At 18.5% G+C, this 15,127-nt stretch overlaps 3 protein-coding genes and 1 pseudogene across 3 annotated transcripts, besides 1 other annotated feature; 3 read left to right on the forward strand and 1 right to left on the reverse strand.

The window, feature by feature from the left end:
• Positions 1–308: 308 nt before the first annotated feature.
• PmUG01_13061450 lies at positions 309–1,062 on the forward strand (annotated as a pseudogene).
• Positions 309–1,062: a sequence feature (Plasmodium exported protein, unknown function, pseudogene).
• A 2,679-nt stretch (positions 1,063–3,741) lies between these two features.
• Positions 3,742–4,766, forward strand: PmUG01_13061500 (fam-l protein; the record flags this gene model as incomplete). Its single annotated transcript, XM_029007606.1, has 2 exons — positions 3,742–3,828; positions 3,957–4,766. 2 exons carry the CDS (start codon positions 3,742–3,744, stop codon positions 4,764–4,766), a joined length of 897 nt encoding a protein of 298 aa, XP_028863978.1.
• A 2,708-nt stretch (positions 4,767–7,474) lies between these two features.
• Positions 7,475–8,373, forward strand: PmUG01_13061600 (fam-m protein; the record flags this gene model as incomplete). The annotated part of the gene is made up of 2 exons (XM_029007607.1): positions 7,475–7,561; positions 7,783–8,373. The coding sequence occupies 2 exons, from the start codon at positions 7,475–7,477 to the stop codon at positions 8,371–8,373; spliced, it is 678 nt and encodes a 225-aa protein (XP_028863979.1).
• A 2,694-nt stretch (positions 8,374–11,067) lies between these two features.
• Positions 11,068–12,258, reverse strand: PmUG01_13061700 (PIR protein; the record flags this gene model as incomplete). The annotated part of the gene is made up of 3 exons (XM_029007608.1): positions 11,068–11,241; positions 11,405–12,088; positions 12,232–12,258. 3 exons carry the CDS (start codon positions 12,256–12,258, stop codon positions 11,068–11,070), a joined length of 885 nt encoding a protein of 294 aa, XP_028863980.1.
• Positions 12,259–15,127: the final 2,869 nt, after the last annotated feature.

Below are 15,127 nucleotides of genomic sequence, written 5' to 3' on the forward strand. Positions count from 1 at the left end.
TGAATCTTTCATTTATTACTTATTTATGGTATAATGAAAAATAAAATATTGATAAAATGGAAAAACATATGATAATAAATTTGATATATAGCTATAATAATTAATTATATTAAAATTATTTTATATGTTAACTATTAATGTCTTCCATGAATTTATATAAATTTTACCCTTTAATAGAATTAGTTTATTAATATTATGAACTTTATAAGTTTTTAATTCCTGTAATAATTTAAATGAAATAATTATTTTTTAAAATTATAAAATTATAAACAAAATATATTTAATAAAGGAAATATTTTAACATCTCTATGAAAAAAAAAATATTTGAACACTATCCTTATTTTAAGCCCACAAAAAGGGTGAATAATATAAATATATATATATATATATGATAATAAAAAAGTTCTACCTAATGCTTAAGTAAATTTATCAAATTATGAATATTAAAAATATATTCTTTTATTTGTAAAGTATATGTAATTAATATTTAGATAATAAAAACTGTGAAGATGGAATATTCAATTCAAGAACAAGTATATTATTACTAGAAAATTCGATCGAAACCAAAATTGTGGCTTTAAAAAATGTTACATAAAAAGAGATACATTCATTAAAGAAATTAATACGTTAATTGAGAATCAGAGTATGATAGGAAAAGTTAATAGTCAAATAAATATAATTCAAGTGCTGAATCAAAAAGATTTAGTCAAGAAGTATCCTTTTGTCATATATAAATCTTTTTCAACAGTAGAATAATTTTTAAAAAACCACTCTATAAGGAATTTATTCCTTTATATATAATACAAAAAATGTTCCTGTTCTACTTAGAAAAAAATTTTAATATATGTAGTTTGTGAAAGAATCTTTTTAACATTTTTTGCACCAGTAAAACTTTCAATAATAAGAATTTTATTACTTTTATTCTTAGAAATCTATGATAAATTTACATGTTTTTCGTTATTCCTAGTTATATTAGGTATTTCTATGGTTATTCATGTATTGGTTAAACTCTTCTTATACGAATTTGTAGTTAAAGGAAATTTAGTTAAAGCATATGTGTAAAAGTATTGCTGCAAGGGAAAATGTTTATCTTGCAAATAAAAAAAGTATATAATATTTTGTATAATATAATGTTTTCAAATATTTTCTTATTAGATCCATGTAGATTTTATCTAGGTAAAGATATAATATACGCATATATATTTATAAATAAGGATAAAAATATATGTACTAAATATTTATAAAAGTACAGGTTTTTATATATTTTTTCCTATTGTGATGTAATATTTTGAATTTATTTATTAACCTGTCTTAACATTATATATATATATATGTAATATTGTGTTTAATAAAACTAAGAAATTGATATTTCTGAGTATTCATATAAATATGAGTTCTTTATAGGAAGAAAATATGTGTATATATGTTTAATCTAAATTTTTATAATAAGAATTATGTATTCATTAAATTTAATATCTATAGTAACATTCAATATGTTAATGGAGCTAGCGAGGTAGTTTAAATATATAACAATCATATATTTTCTTTTTTCTATTTTAAGAATTTAAGTATATTAAAAATTTGTTAAAGAAACATATTGTATATTAGTTTTAATTTAGATGTTTCAATTTACTCTTCATTTAATAAAACTAAAAGTTTGTGCTCTATTTAATTAACATGTATTTCTTATTTAAATATACATATAATAGATAATTTATGTAAAAGAACTTAAGAAATATATATTTTAAAACTTAATATAAGAATGCTTTTATTAAATTTTTATATATTTATCCTATTTATGATATTGTCAAAGTACACTAATATTATTTTGATTTTAAGAACACATTATTAATAGAACTTTATTAATTTTAAAATTTATAATGCTTTATAATAAATTGAATTATGATACTTTTGTTGTATTATTTTTGAATTAAATTAATTGTTAGAATTAAATCTCATAAAAATTATCTAAATTTCTATAATAAAAAAAATGTGGATAAAAAAGAAATATATTTTTTTTGGGAAATACATTAAGAGATTATATTTTTGTATCTCTGTTAATCTGGCGTTATATTATAAGAATAAAAAAATGATTGTTTTGGTTAAGTCTTAAAGTATTAATGCATAATAAATGTTATTAATATATTTTCAATGAAATATATTTAACAATTAAATAATATATATTTAACTTTTAAAGTTAAATAAATATTTTTTTATAGCAGGAGTATATATGAATAAAAATTATGCATTTGTGTTAATTTTCATTTGTTGTCTATAGATGAGTTTTCCAGAGTAGTAATATGACATTAAATATGTGCTTAATTGTAAATAGTTTTCATTAATTAATTCAAAAATTTTTGAAATTTTTTTTCATCTTTATTTTAATTATATAATATTAAATTAAAGTTAATCAGCATATATGTATAAGTCAACTCATATAAATGTTATATTGCTTTTATAAAAAATATAATTTTTTTTGTCTTTTAATTTAAACATTAATCTATAATGCGTATGAAATTATTAATTATAAATTATACAATTTTTTAATAGGTTTTATATAAGTGCCTTACAAGTGATTATGTTTTATGTTTTTTAAAAATACTATTTTTTAATTTACATTTGAACGGTCCAATTAAGATTAATACTTGTATTTTAATCACAAAGCAAGTACTTTATAAAATATATTTATTAAATCATGAAGAATACAAAGCATTTGTTTTTTATTGCATAAGTGTAGTTGCAAATAGACGAATAGATATTAATATTTGGAAGAATGCACATAAAAATTTAATCAAATTCTAATAAAAATTATAAAACAATTTTCATTTTTTTTTTTTTTTGTTTTTGCTATATTAATATTTCTTCTAAATATATATATTTAAGAAAAACAAAATATATTATATAAATGAATTTAAAAAATAACATAAAGAATTATGATATAAAATGAAGTTAATAATTAGAATTTTAAAAAATAGCAGTACTCGGATAAAAAATAATCCTGTGTTTACCTTTAAAATGTAAAATGTTCATATGTTATGTAGGACGTTGTTAATTTTTTTAAATATGTTATAGTATATAAACGAATATATGTATTTAAAGAGTAACTAAAGTATGTATCAAACTTTGATGAAAACTTTTTACAAATTATTACTCTTTTAATTTATTGTTACTATTATAATATTGTTCAAACAACTATTATTTTATATGAAAAATATATAGTTTTTGGAATATATGATATTTATGAAAGTATAATAATATATAGTAAAATAGTAAAATCAGTAATATCAGTAATTATTCTATTAATAAATATAACAATAGATTATATCTATATTCTCTATATACTATACTATAGATATATTCAATATTTACAAATAGCAAAAAAAAAAAAAACATATATTTTTTTTTTTGAAAAGAATTAATAATAACATTTATTTATTTACTATTCTATGTAACAAAATTATATATTCTAAATATGTATGAATTAAAATAAATTATAATTATTTTAATTAAATTAGATTTTAGAGAATAAAATTAAAATAAAAATTTTAAAATAATTTATAACATTTATTTTTTTCTTTCTGTTTTATAAAATGTATTATTGATATTTCTGTTACATAATTTTTTTATAAGAACAGAATAAAAAAAAATTAAAAAAATAGAAGTAGTGTCACAATTAAATGTATATTACATGAATGTAGTTTTTTTTTAATTGAACATACTACAACATATAAATTTTATATAATGGAAAAAAAAATTATGTTAATCATATTTATTAATATTGCTACGTTTATACCTTTAATATGGATATGCCATTTAAGCAATGAAACTGTATGTTAATATTATTTAATGATATTTGCAAATATTCCTTTTTCTTGTGCTTTATATTTATTAATACTTTTTTTTAGCATAATATTATTGATTCTTTTTAATTATAAGTATATACTTTATTGTTTTAGAGGACATTTTATGGATCTTTGGGTGAAAACTATATAAATGACAAAAAATTAAATACAAAGGATTATCGATTATTAGCAAAATGTAAACATAATAAGGATTCATGTACTATGGGGTTAAAAGAAGGGATACTAAATAATGATATGACAGAAAGAAAAGATATATCTAATAATGAAAACATATTTGCACAATTAAATAGACAATCAAATAGAAGTTTATCAAGGAATATAAAAAGGCACAAAAAAGTTAAAAAAAATAATTCTCGTATATTTGAAACAGAACAATATTCCCGTTTCGAAAAAAAGATATTCAAAGAACTTGATTATGCTAACTTTCTTAAAAACAACAGGGGGATTAGTAATAAGATTTACCAAAAAATAATACGTAAAAAGTACGGATTTCGATTAAGTTTACCTATATTTTTTGTTTTGTTGTTATCCATATTACTTTTACTAGATTTATTCGTGGGTTATGGACTTATAAATGGTTTGTTTAAGGTTTTGAATATTATCTCTGTATCTTTGGAGTACCAAGCTGTAGGAAATGCGAAATCCCTACAAGTAATGCTGAAACCTCTATATGATTGGTTGAAAGAATCTCATTTTAGTTCTTTCTTCAAATGTGCTGTTAATGTAACAGGGGGGAGTTCAGGCAGTTCTAATATAGATAAACATTATTATATAACCGGTTTCTTTGGTTTTCTGATATATTTCATTCCCATCTTTATAATAGGTGTCACATGTTTATTAGGGGTTTTTTACTACCATAAAAAAGTTAAAAAATATGAAAAAATTAAGTTTAAAAAAAGGTAAAATAAACAATAAGAAATACGAACCTTTCTATAAGGAAATGATTAATGTGAAGTAATAACTTTTCTATCTTTAGTTATATATCTATTAAACATTCTCATAATTGATTACTTTTATTGAAGTGCATCTATATGAACAAGGAATTTTTGATATACAACAATAGAAAAATATATTCTTAGATTTTTTTGAATTTGAATGTATTATATTTCTTCAAAATGTATTTTAAAATATTATTTCATTACATTACATATTATGACTTAAAATATATATTTATGTATTTATATATACTTTCATAGAAAATATATATATGCATCTTAAAAGGAATTTATTATAGTACAATTTTTATTGTTTCATTTAAGCCCTATATTATTTTATACTTGAACTATATGAAAAAGTATTTTTTAATATTTCACTTTTTCTAATTTAAAATTATTATATGTTGATATAATTCAAAAAATATGCTTCACTACCTTAAAATAAAAAATTAACAGGACTTTGTAAGTAATTACATGAAGTTCATGAATTTCGTTGCATTGAAATATATATATATATATTTACTTAAAAATACATATTAATTACTTTATAAATTAGGTTTTATGAGACATGTGTTATAAATAATACATATTATAATAGTTCTTTTATTAATTGTTTAACTATTTGTTCCTAGTTTGAAAGGGAAAAAATAAATATATAAAAAAATAATAACTTTATTGTGTATGAGTTATCAATTATTGCTTAAAAACTCTAAATTTGGTATTTTTTTTATTAAAGTGAACTGTTAAAACCATTTTTTATTCTATTATTGTTTATAATTTAGGAGTTAATTCAATTTTTTAAAAAAAATTAAATTTAATTTATATTGAAAATATATAAATAAATATACTGTATATATTTCATTATTTTTTACAACGTTAATGGACAACCTTACTGAATTAAATGTAATTATATATCAATAAATAGTACATTGAAGTAGTTTTCCTTTTATTATTGTTTTTCCTTAATTGTAGACATCTAAGAATGTACTATATATCTATAAAAATAAAAATTACTACTAACGGTAAGAAACATAAATGAATTCTTTTTTCAGTAAAATAATCACATGTATTTAAATATTTATATATTAATTTTATTTTATATGCTTGTATTTAAATATATTAATTTGAAAATTAATACAATTTCATAGATGTACATATGTTTACATAGTCCATATTAACCATTAGTAATTTTTTTATATTAATAATATAAATTTTATAAACAAAATAAAAATGAAAAAAGAATTATTTTTTTATAAATGATTTATAAATAGATAATATTTTTTTATACTTTTGATAAATACTATTAAATTATATCAAAATGAAGACACAATTTTTGTGGTAAAGTTTTGCCTAAATAATACTAATTTATAAGAATTTCCATGTAACATTTTCCCAAGTAATTTATATGATTATATTTTACTTTTTATATATGATTATTTGCAGATTTAAATGAAAATAATATGAAAATATTAATATATATTTTAATTATATCATTTATATAAGATTTGAAAAGTATTTTTTAGTCAATATATTGACCAATGTATATATTTTTCTTTGTAAAAGTATACATAGGACCTATATAAAATTAGGCTAATGTGTATGGGAATATTGTATGTTGAAAATGAAAATATAGATAATAAAAATTTTTATAAGAAATACATATATATTTTTTTTATTAATTAATATTACTAAATTTTATTAAACTATTTTAGTCCATTTAAATAATAAATATATTCACAGAAAAGACAAATACTACTATTTTGACAATGTTTATTTTATTTATTTTTTTTCTTCCTATTTAATGTATATCTTATGTAAGAAAAAATTAATTAAAAATAATATATAAAAAATTAAGTAGTTGAATGCAAAGATTTTTCTTTAATTAATAGTGGTATATATTAAATATAATTAAAAAGTATAATATTCAAAAATTATGGTATAATATTAAAAAATCAATTTTTATTTGTATTTATAATATATGTTTCTGCATATATGAGGTTGCAGTTTATACATTTAATACTATAAAGGATTGTATGGGTTGAGGAATTATCTAAAGCTTCTGTATTTATTTTTATAAAACAAAATATAATTCTATCATTATATTATTACCATTAATATACTGTTAAAATAATATATATTTTTTATGAGCAATAAGAGTTCCTTCTAAAATAAAATGTTTATACTCTTAGTATTATTATTATTATAGCATCCATAAAAATTGTACTTATAGTATTCATATATAGAGCATTCTATTATCTATATTCTCTACGCTATATATTCTATATAAATTCAACATTTAGATATATTTCGAAATCATATATATCTTTGTTTTCTATTTTCTTTTGGAAAAAATTAATAAAAAGAATTACTTAATTAGTGCACTACATTAAATAATAAAACTATAGTATTTGAATATTTATGAATAAAATTATATTATCTTATATAGACGAGAGATAATCTTTTATAATTAAAATTAAAATTTTATAATATGTATTTATAATTTGTTTACTGTATATTTTGTAACAGGAGTTATAGTTATATAATTTTTATTAATTTGTTACAAATCAATAACAAAAAAATATTTGTAAAATAAATATAGCATCCATTATCATTAGAAGTATATTATATTATTATTAATTGTTTCCTTAGTATATTAGAGCATTAAATATATTTATAATGGAACAAATAGTTAAGTCAATTTTATTTATTAAAATTTTTGCGTTTATCCTTTTAACTGGGATATGTCATTTTAAAAATAATGTGGTATGATATTATCATTGAAGGGTATTTAAATTATTCATATTTTATGTGTTCTATTATTATTAATATTGTTTCATATAATTAATTATTTATCCATTAAAAATGATATACATATTTATATATTTTTTTATTCTTAGAACACGTTTAATAAATCCATGGATGGAGAGTACACACTTGGCAGAAAATTAGGTATAAAAACTTTTCGATGACTGGCAAAATGTAAGCAGGATAAGGATTCAAATATTTTAGAGTTAGAACAAAATATAAAAAACAATACAAAGTGCAAAAAAAAGGATATAGCTATTAATGAAAAAGGAGAAAAAGATAAAAACAAAAAATCTAATAAAAGTTCATTAAATAAGGCACAATACTATACCGAAGTTATAGATTATAATAATGGAATGTTTGATGGAAAACATTTCCATTTTGAAAAAAAATGGATTAAAAAAAAAGATTACGATAATTTTCTTGAAAGAAACAGGAGAATTTGTGATATATCATTAAGAAAAATAAGATTTAGAAAGTATAGCATTGGAATTGCTATGTTTTTTATTTTTCTCTTGCTGGGAATAGGAATACCCATATTATCAAGTTTACCGTCCTTGAAAGAGGCATGGGAAAGCATTACAAACGATGGAATATTGAATAAATTGAAAGTTAATGTAGAAGCATGGGGAGACAATGTACTGTCCTATCTTATTATAGCATTATTTAGCGTACTTATGGTTATGTTAGCTGTTATGCTTATAGTAGGGTTCTACAAGATTTTAAGAAATAATGAAAAATATAACAAAATTAAGTTAATAAAGGCGTAAAATGAATAATAAAAAATTAATATGTTTATGTAATGAAAATTTTAATATAAAGTAATAAGCGTAATATTTTTTATGATTTGATTAATGAGAATACATATAATTTCTAAAATATTATAAATGTATATGCGTATAAATGGTGTTTTTAAAGCACAACATAAATATATTTTCATTGCTCTTTTTGAATCTAAATATTTTAATGCTTTTGAATTTGAGTAGATATTATTATTGTATCTTAATAATTACTATTGCATAAAGTATTTATTTATATTTTTAAATATATTTCTATAAAAAATATGGGTTTATGCTCAAAAGTTTATGTATTATAGTACAATACGGATAATTATTTAGAACCCTAGAAATTAATGTTTGTAATAAAATATATTTCTTTCTATTTTGTGAATTTTAATCTAAAATTATTATTTGTTCAGGTAAATAAGAAAGTGTATTATTTTAAAATTAACAATAAGTATATCTTGGATTATATTAAAAGAACGATAGTAAATATATTACGATGTATTGATGTATATATATATGTTATTTTACTTAAGAAAGAACTTAATATTCATTATATATAATATGTTTTAAGTGAAATGAGTTATAAATTATATCAATTGTAAAAATCCTTTTATTAGAATTTTAATTTTCCTTACATCGAATAAAAGTAAAATTATAAACACATAATTAAGTAATATCCTTTTATATAGGATTCTTAGTTAAGAACTTATGGATTATATTTTAATTTCATTTCTATTCTTATTTTATTATATAAGTTTATAAATATTATTAAATATACAAACAATTATTATTTAAAAAGAAAAAAATATACTTCATAGATTTAAGAAAATAAAACATTTTTTTATATATAAACTTAAAAAAAAGATAAAAGGAATAAATTTAGAATTATAAAAACATTTTTCTAATTGTTAATGTTTTCTTGTTTAAATCTTATATCTTTAATATATAAATGAAAGCAACCTTTGCAGCACTAAAATTATTTCTTTATAAAAATTAAATTAAGTATATATCGAATTTTTAGAAGTAAATATTTTTTATAGATTAATTCTGGTTAAAATATATTAAGTAGATATTAAATAAATGAAGTTGTAAGATAACACTACTTTATTACTTTTATTTTTTATTTTTGTTATGTGTCACATATGTGGTTGACAATGTATGTAAATATATATTTTAATAAATAATTTTTGTTTAAATAAAAGCAATAATTAACAATTATAACAGAATAAATTTTGCTTTTATTATAATTAGATATATGAATCATGTTCTCCGAACTTTGTTTTTATTAAATCTATGCTTACTGTAAAGAAATAATAATTAAAAATAAAATTTTGTACCTCATTATCATTAAAATTATTTCATTTATCCTTTCTATATGAATATTTCATTGTTTGAATAATTTTCTATAATTTCAATATTACATATATTTTTGTTTATTATTTTGAACGCAATATTAAGTATAGTGCAAAATATATTATACATTGTTAATAACTAAAATTCACATTTATAGTAAAATCTAAAGACATATGTAACTATATACAATAAAAAAAATGAGTGAGTACACGAAGTTTACAATTTACAAATTACCATGGTGCCTAAAAATTTCATGTAATGAGAAATGAAATCCTCCTTTTCAAAATTATTATTCTTATTTGAACGTATAGATAATAAATTGTGTAGATAATATAGAAATGGATTCTATCTGGAAACTCAATAAAATAAGAATTACATTTCTATTTCTCAGATTCTATAAACATAAACGTGTTACTTGCTATTATATTTATGGGAATATTTGTTGTATTTTTCTTTCTATATGGAGAAAATAAAAACTAAACATAGGCATTTAGATACTATTTGTTATTACTAAAATTTACTTTATCAAAAAATTTATAATGTAGGTACACTATTTTTATTATTTATCATATATCAATTTTTTTAATCATATGTATGTTATATATAGAATAAGGTATTAATGTAGTTAAAAAAAAATAAAAATAATGCTAGAGCAGAACATATTTATGAATTATAAAATAATGGTTAGGATTTTTCCCATTTGAATACAATTAAAATTAGAATTCATCTACCTTAGCGCCAATCATAAATACCCTTTCAACAATATGACATATAATATATATCAATAGAAGAAAAAAACGTTAAAACTGTTACATAATGTGTAACATTTTTAGTAATATTAAATTGAAAGTGGACAAATAATAAAAATTTTGAATAAAGTTATAAAGAAAAAGTAGACATATACTTTATATTTTGATTAATGTTTTTATTCCAAGGTTTTACATTTTTTATTTATATAATATTATTATTGGTGTTGTTTCTAATGTTGTTTTTTATTCTGTTATACTGAGAAAATAAACGCTACCTCATATTGTTATATAAGTATATCCACTTTTGCCTTAACGTCTTGTGTTATATGCTTAAGTTTTAAAATTATTTATATTTCATTCTAAGGGGAATCTCGTTTAAATGGAATTTTCTACTACTAATTTTAAAAATAGTATCGTATTTATTTTATCTTTATTTTTGAATAATTTTTATAGACATATATTCATTTCTTTATTTATTGTTTACATTGCTTTTTAATGAATTTGTACATAAGTGTAACATATATATCACTAAGTATTTTATTTTCTATTGAAAATGACATAAAAGGTTAATTTTACATCAAGTGTCTCCTTGAGGTTGATAGGTTATATTATGAGAACTTACTTCACAATTCCTATTTACTACTACATGAAGGTTTTGTAAGGATTCGCTCAATGCTTCTTGAAATTTGTTAAGTTCAATAATTTTTTTTTTTCGTAAACGATAATATATCCAAGATTTCAGTGGAGTAAACTACATCAAAATATATGTATATTTATTTAAAAATATAATTTTTATATGCTTATAATTTTTGTGAAAATAAATTATTCTATATGTGATAAATTATTATTAATTTTAAGTATAATTCTTATTGACCTTATATAAAAAAAAATATAGTGAAAGACATTAGTAATACGATAGATGTTGTTAAAATGGGAACAAATACGTAATCTACATCTTCTGTAGGTGGTAATATTTGTGTTGAAGTTTGTTCTATTTGTGGTAATATTTTTGGCAAACCTTCGCATGGAGTGAATTTATTCATTTTATCATCATATGCATTCTTAAAATTGATTAACTCCTCACAAAAAGGGTCATTGCTATTTTGTTGACATTCTTTGTAATTATTGTTATAAAAGTTATAACATTCTCTAACACTTTCACAAATATTACCATCGGAGTCATTGTCTTTACCATTAAATGTGCTGAAATTATCATAATAGCTATATAATTGTTTAAGTTTATTTAAAACATCTTGATGAATAATTTTTATTTCGTCTGTGCATATATTTCCTGTTTTGGACGAAAAATCTCTATATCCCTGAAACCAACTTGAATTATTATAATTATCATCTGAATTTATCCTATAATTTAAGTATTTACAACGTTTGAAGCTATCGGATTTATAGTTTTCCTTTATTTCAATTAAATATCTACCAACCTCTTGGCATGGTGTAGCAAAATTAGGTTTATTTTGCTCGATTAGAGCACATTTCCTTCCAGGATTTTCACCTTGTACCCCACGCATCCTGTTATAAATATCTAAGATAACATCTTCAAATTCCTTTTTATATTTAAGAAATAATGTTACGGAATTTTCCTGAAAAGAAAAAAAGTATAATTTTAATATGTAAGTGCTCAAAAACATAATTTCATGGAATATATTTCTACATCATTTCTAGAATGGAGGATTCTTTAATATAATAATACAAATAATTATTATAACATAAAAATAGTTATTACATTTTCTGCTGGATCTCCGGATGCCATTATATATAAGTATATGTGTCAAAATTGGAAATAATTAAATTGGTAACATGTTAATTTTAGTATAAGTAAAAATAAATATATAATATGTTTATATGTGACGTATTTTTTTTTTTTCATACATAGAATTTTAAAACATAACTAAGTAAGTGTTTTTCTATATATTTTGATAATATTAAAATAACTTAATATGCTTAGTACACTACAAATTAAATCCTTTAATTGAAAATATAATAATTTTTTGAAAAACAGGATCACTTTATTGTAACTAAAAAATAGTTATAGAAAAGAATATTCTTTTCTATATTTTTATTAATATGAAGCTTATGTAATTCTAATGATATTTTATACAAAAAAATAAATTAATTTTAGTACATACTCATATGGATTTCTCATTATACTGTAATATATATTTAGGAATCTCTTTGGGTCTTTAAAAATGTTATAAATAGTTAAATATTAACTATTTATAAGATATATAATTTTCTCTTTTATTTTATTACTATTTTTTTCATTATTAAAATAATACCATTCATATTATTTCATTTAATATTTATCATAAGTATCAATAACATATATATTAGTCAATAAACTGAACTTGACGAATATTACTAAAATTTAAATTTAACTTAATAAAAAAAGACATTTAGCTAAAAAGAAGTTTAGTATATGGAAATATGAATTTATTTGTTAAATGAAAAATATACATCCTCAAAAAATTTATTTTAATTATAAATATAATATTCCATGAATGCACTATATCGTATAATTTTAAAATAATCTGCTAATTCTCTTCATTGTATTATATAAAGAAGTTAAAGTTTTACTTTCTTCTTTAGAACCTTCATAATGGGATATATATATATTTATATTCGATATATAAATGTATGCAGAAAAAGTAAATATGTTTATACTATAGAATAATTATTATTATGTATTAAAAATAAAAATACAAATAATATAATATTTATCTTAATTGCTTTAGTAAAATTTATTATTGAATTCATTTGTACATATAGCATAACAAAAATATAAATTAATATTTCAATCAATATTTATCATAATAATCTACAGAGAATACAACTTATTAGCAATGTTGTTTATGGTACGTGTTTATATTTCAATATATAATAAAACATTTTCGAATGTTAATATCATAATATTTTTCAATTATGTATATGTTACTTCTACTTTATTTATGATATTATATTTCATATGAGTTCTAACATATTATAACATTTAATACAATGTATTTAGAAAATAATATTAAATTATTATTATTTTTTTTTTATATATATTTTATTGTTCTAAATTATCTAACGATTATATACGTTTAGTATGATATATAAATTATAAGTTATATCTTAATTAAATTAATATATTTAACATATAATCAAATATATTTAAAAAAAAACTAAAAAATAAAATAAAAGAAAAATATGTTTTTGTTATTATTTCATATATGTAATGATTTGTCTTTTTCTTCATAAACGATGTAGAATTTTATATAGTACAATAAGATTTATAATTGCTAAAATAAATATTAGTTAACGTTATTTTGTAGTGGATATTCTTTTGTTCTTATATCATTTTTTTATTTATAATATTAAAATTTTTTTTTTAATATTTACATCAGCGTTTAACTTAATAAAGTATAATATTTATCAAGGCGCTTTATATATTTCAAAACATTACGGTTTTGTTATTGGACTTTTATATAAAATCATAACTATGTTCGTAAGACCATGTATGTTAATATTTCTTTATAATATTTAATATATTTTTAATGTACTTGCAATATGTTTATATGATTATAGTTAAATTAAATAATTTATTAAGTTAACATATCAAATATAAGAAATATAAGAAAACATACGTATTAATATCTCTGTAATTTATACACAATATTAATGAAATATATAAACGATATAAATATTACATTATAAAACATAAAAGTATTTTTTTAAAGGAGCCTTATATATATTAAACTAATATACTTCAAAAGAACTATATATTAATTATTTGTAATATAAAATAAGAATGTTTATGTTCATTTAAATTTATTAAATATTTTTTGAAATATGGATAAAGTTAATATTATTAATAAGTAAAAACAATTTTTTTCTTAACAAAATATTATTTATATACTATAATATATATGTTTTATGTAATACTAGGATTTTATATTACAAATAAGTATTTATATTTCAGTTAGAATTGTGTTATTTGATAGTCATTCTTATAATTCATTCAGAAACATATATTTTTTATTTTTTTTATTAATATTATTACTGCATTAATTATAATGTTTAAAAAATAAGCAGAATGCTGTTATTATAGCTTTTACTCAATACAAACTAGTAAATAAAAATTTATAATTTACTTATTTTTTATGGAATATGATAAAAGTAAAAATTATTATGTATCAAAATCGATTATATGTTTTAAATAATAGATCTACTATTTGTGTATGCTATAAATATATATGTGCATATACGTATAATTTATAAAATAATATAAAAAAGAATAAGAAGAAATAATCTTATTAACTATATATTAAAGAAAAGTATTATTCTGTAATTACAAAAAAGAGAAAAAGAAGAATTATTGAAAGTCAAAATTTATAAACACCCTTCAAAACTCAAAAAGGTAGTGTCCAAATTTTTTTATTAATATAATAAAAATAGGTATTTAATTGAAAGGAAAAAAATAAAAATATATGATATTTTTTGAAATTCCTGTGAAATAATTTTATTCTGTTCCATTCTCACTTCATTTTAAAAAAGTGTTGAAACTTATCAATTTAGTACAGTTTAACTTATATACTTTTTTATAATTATATTTTATATCTTTGATATTATAAAAATATTTA

Source organism: Plasmodium malariae (assembly GCF_900090045.1).
Source record: "Plasmodium malariae genome assembly, chromosome: 13".
Lineage (NCBI taxonomy): Eukaryota > Apicomplexa > Aconoidasida > Haemosporida > Plasmodiidae > Plasmodium > Plasmodium malariae.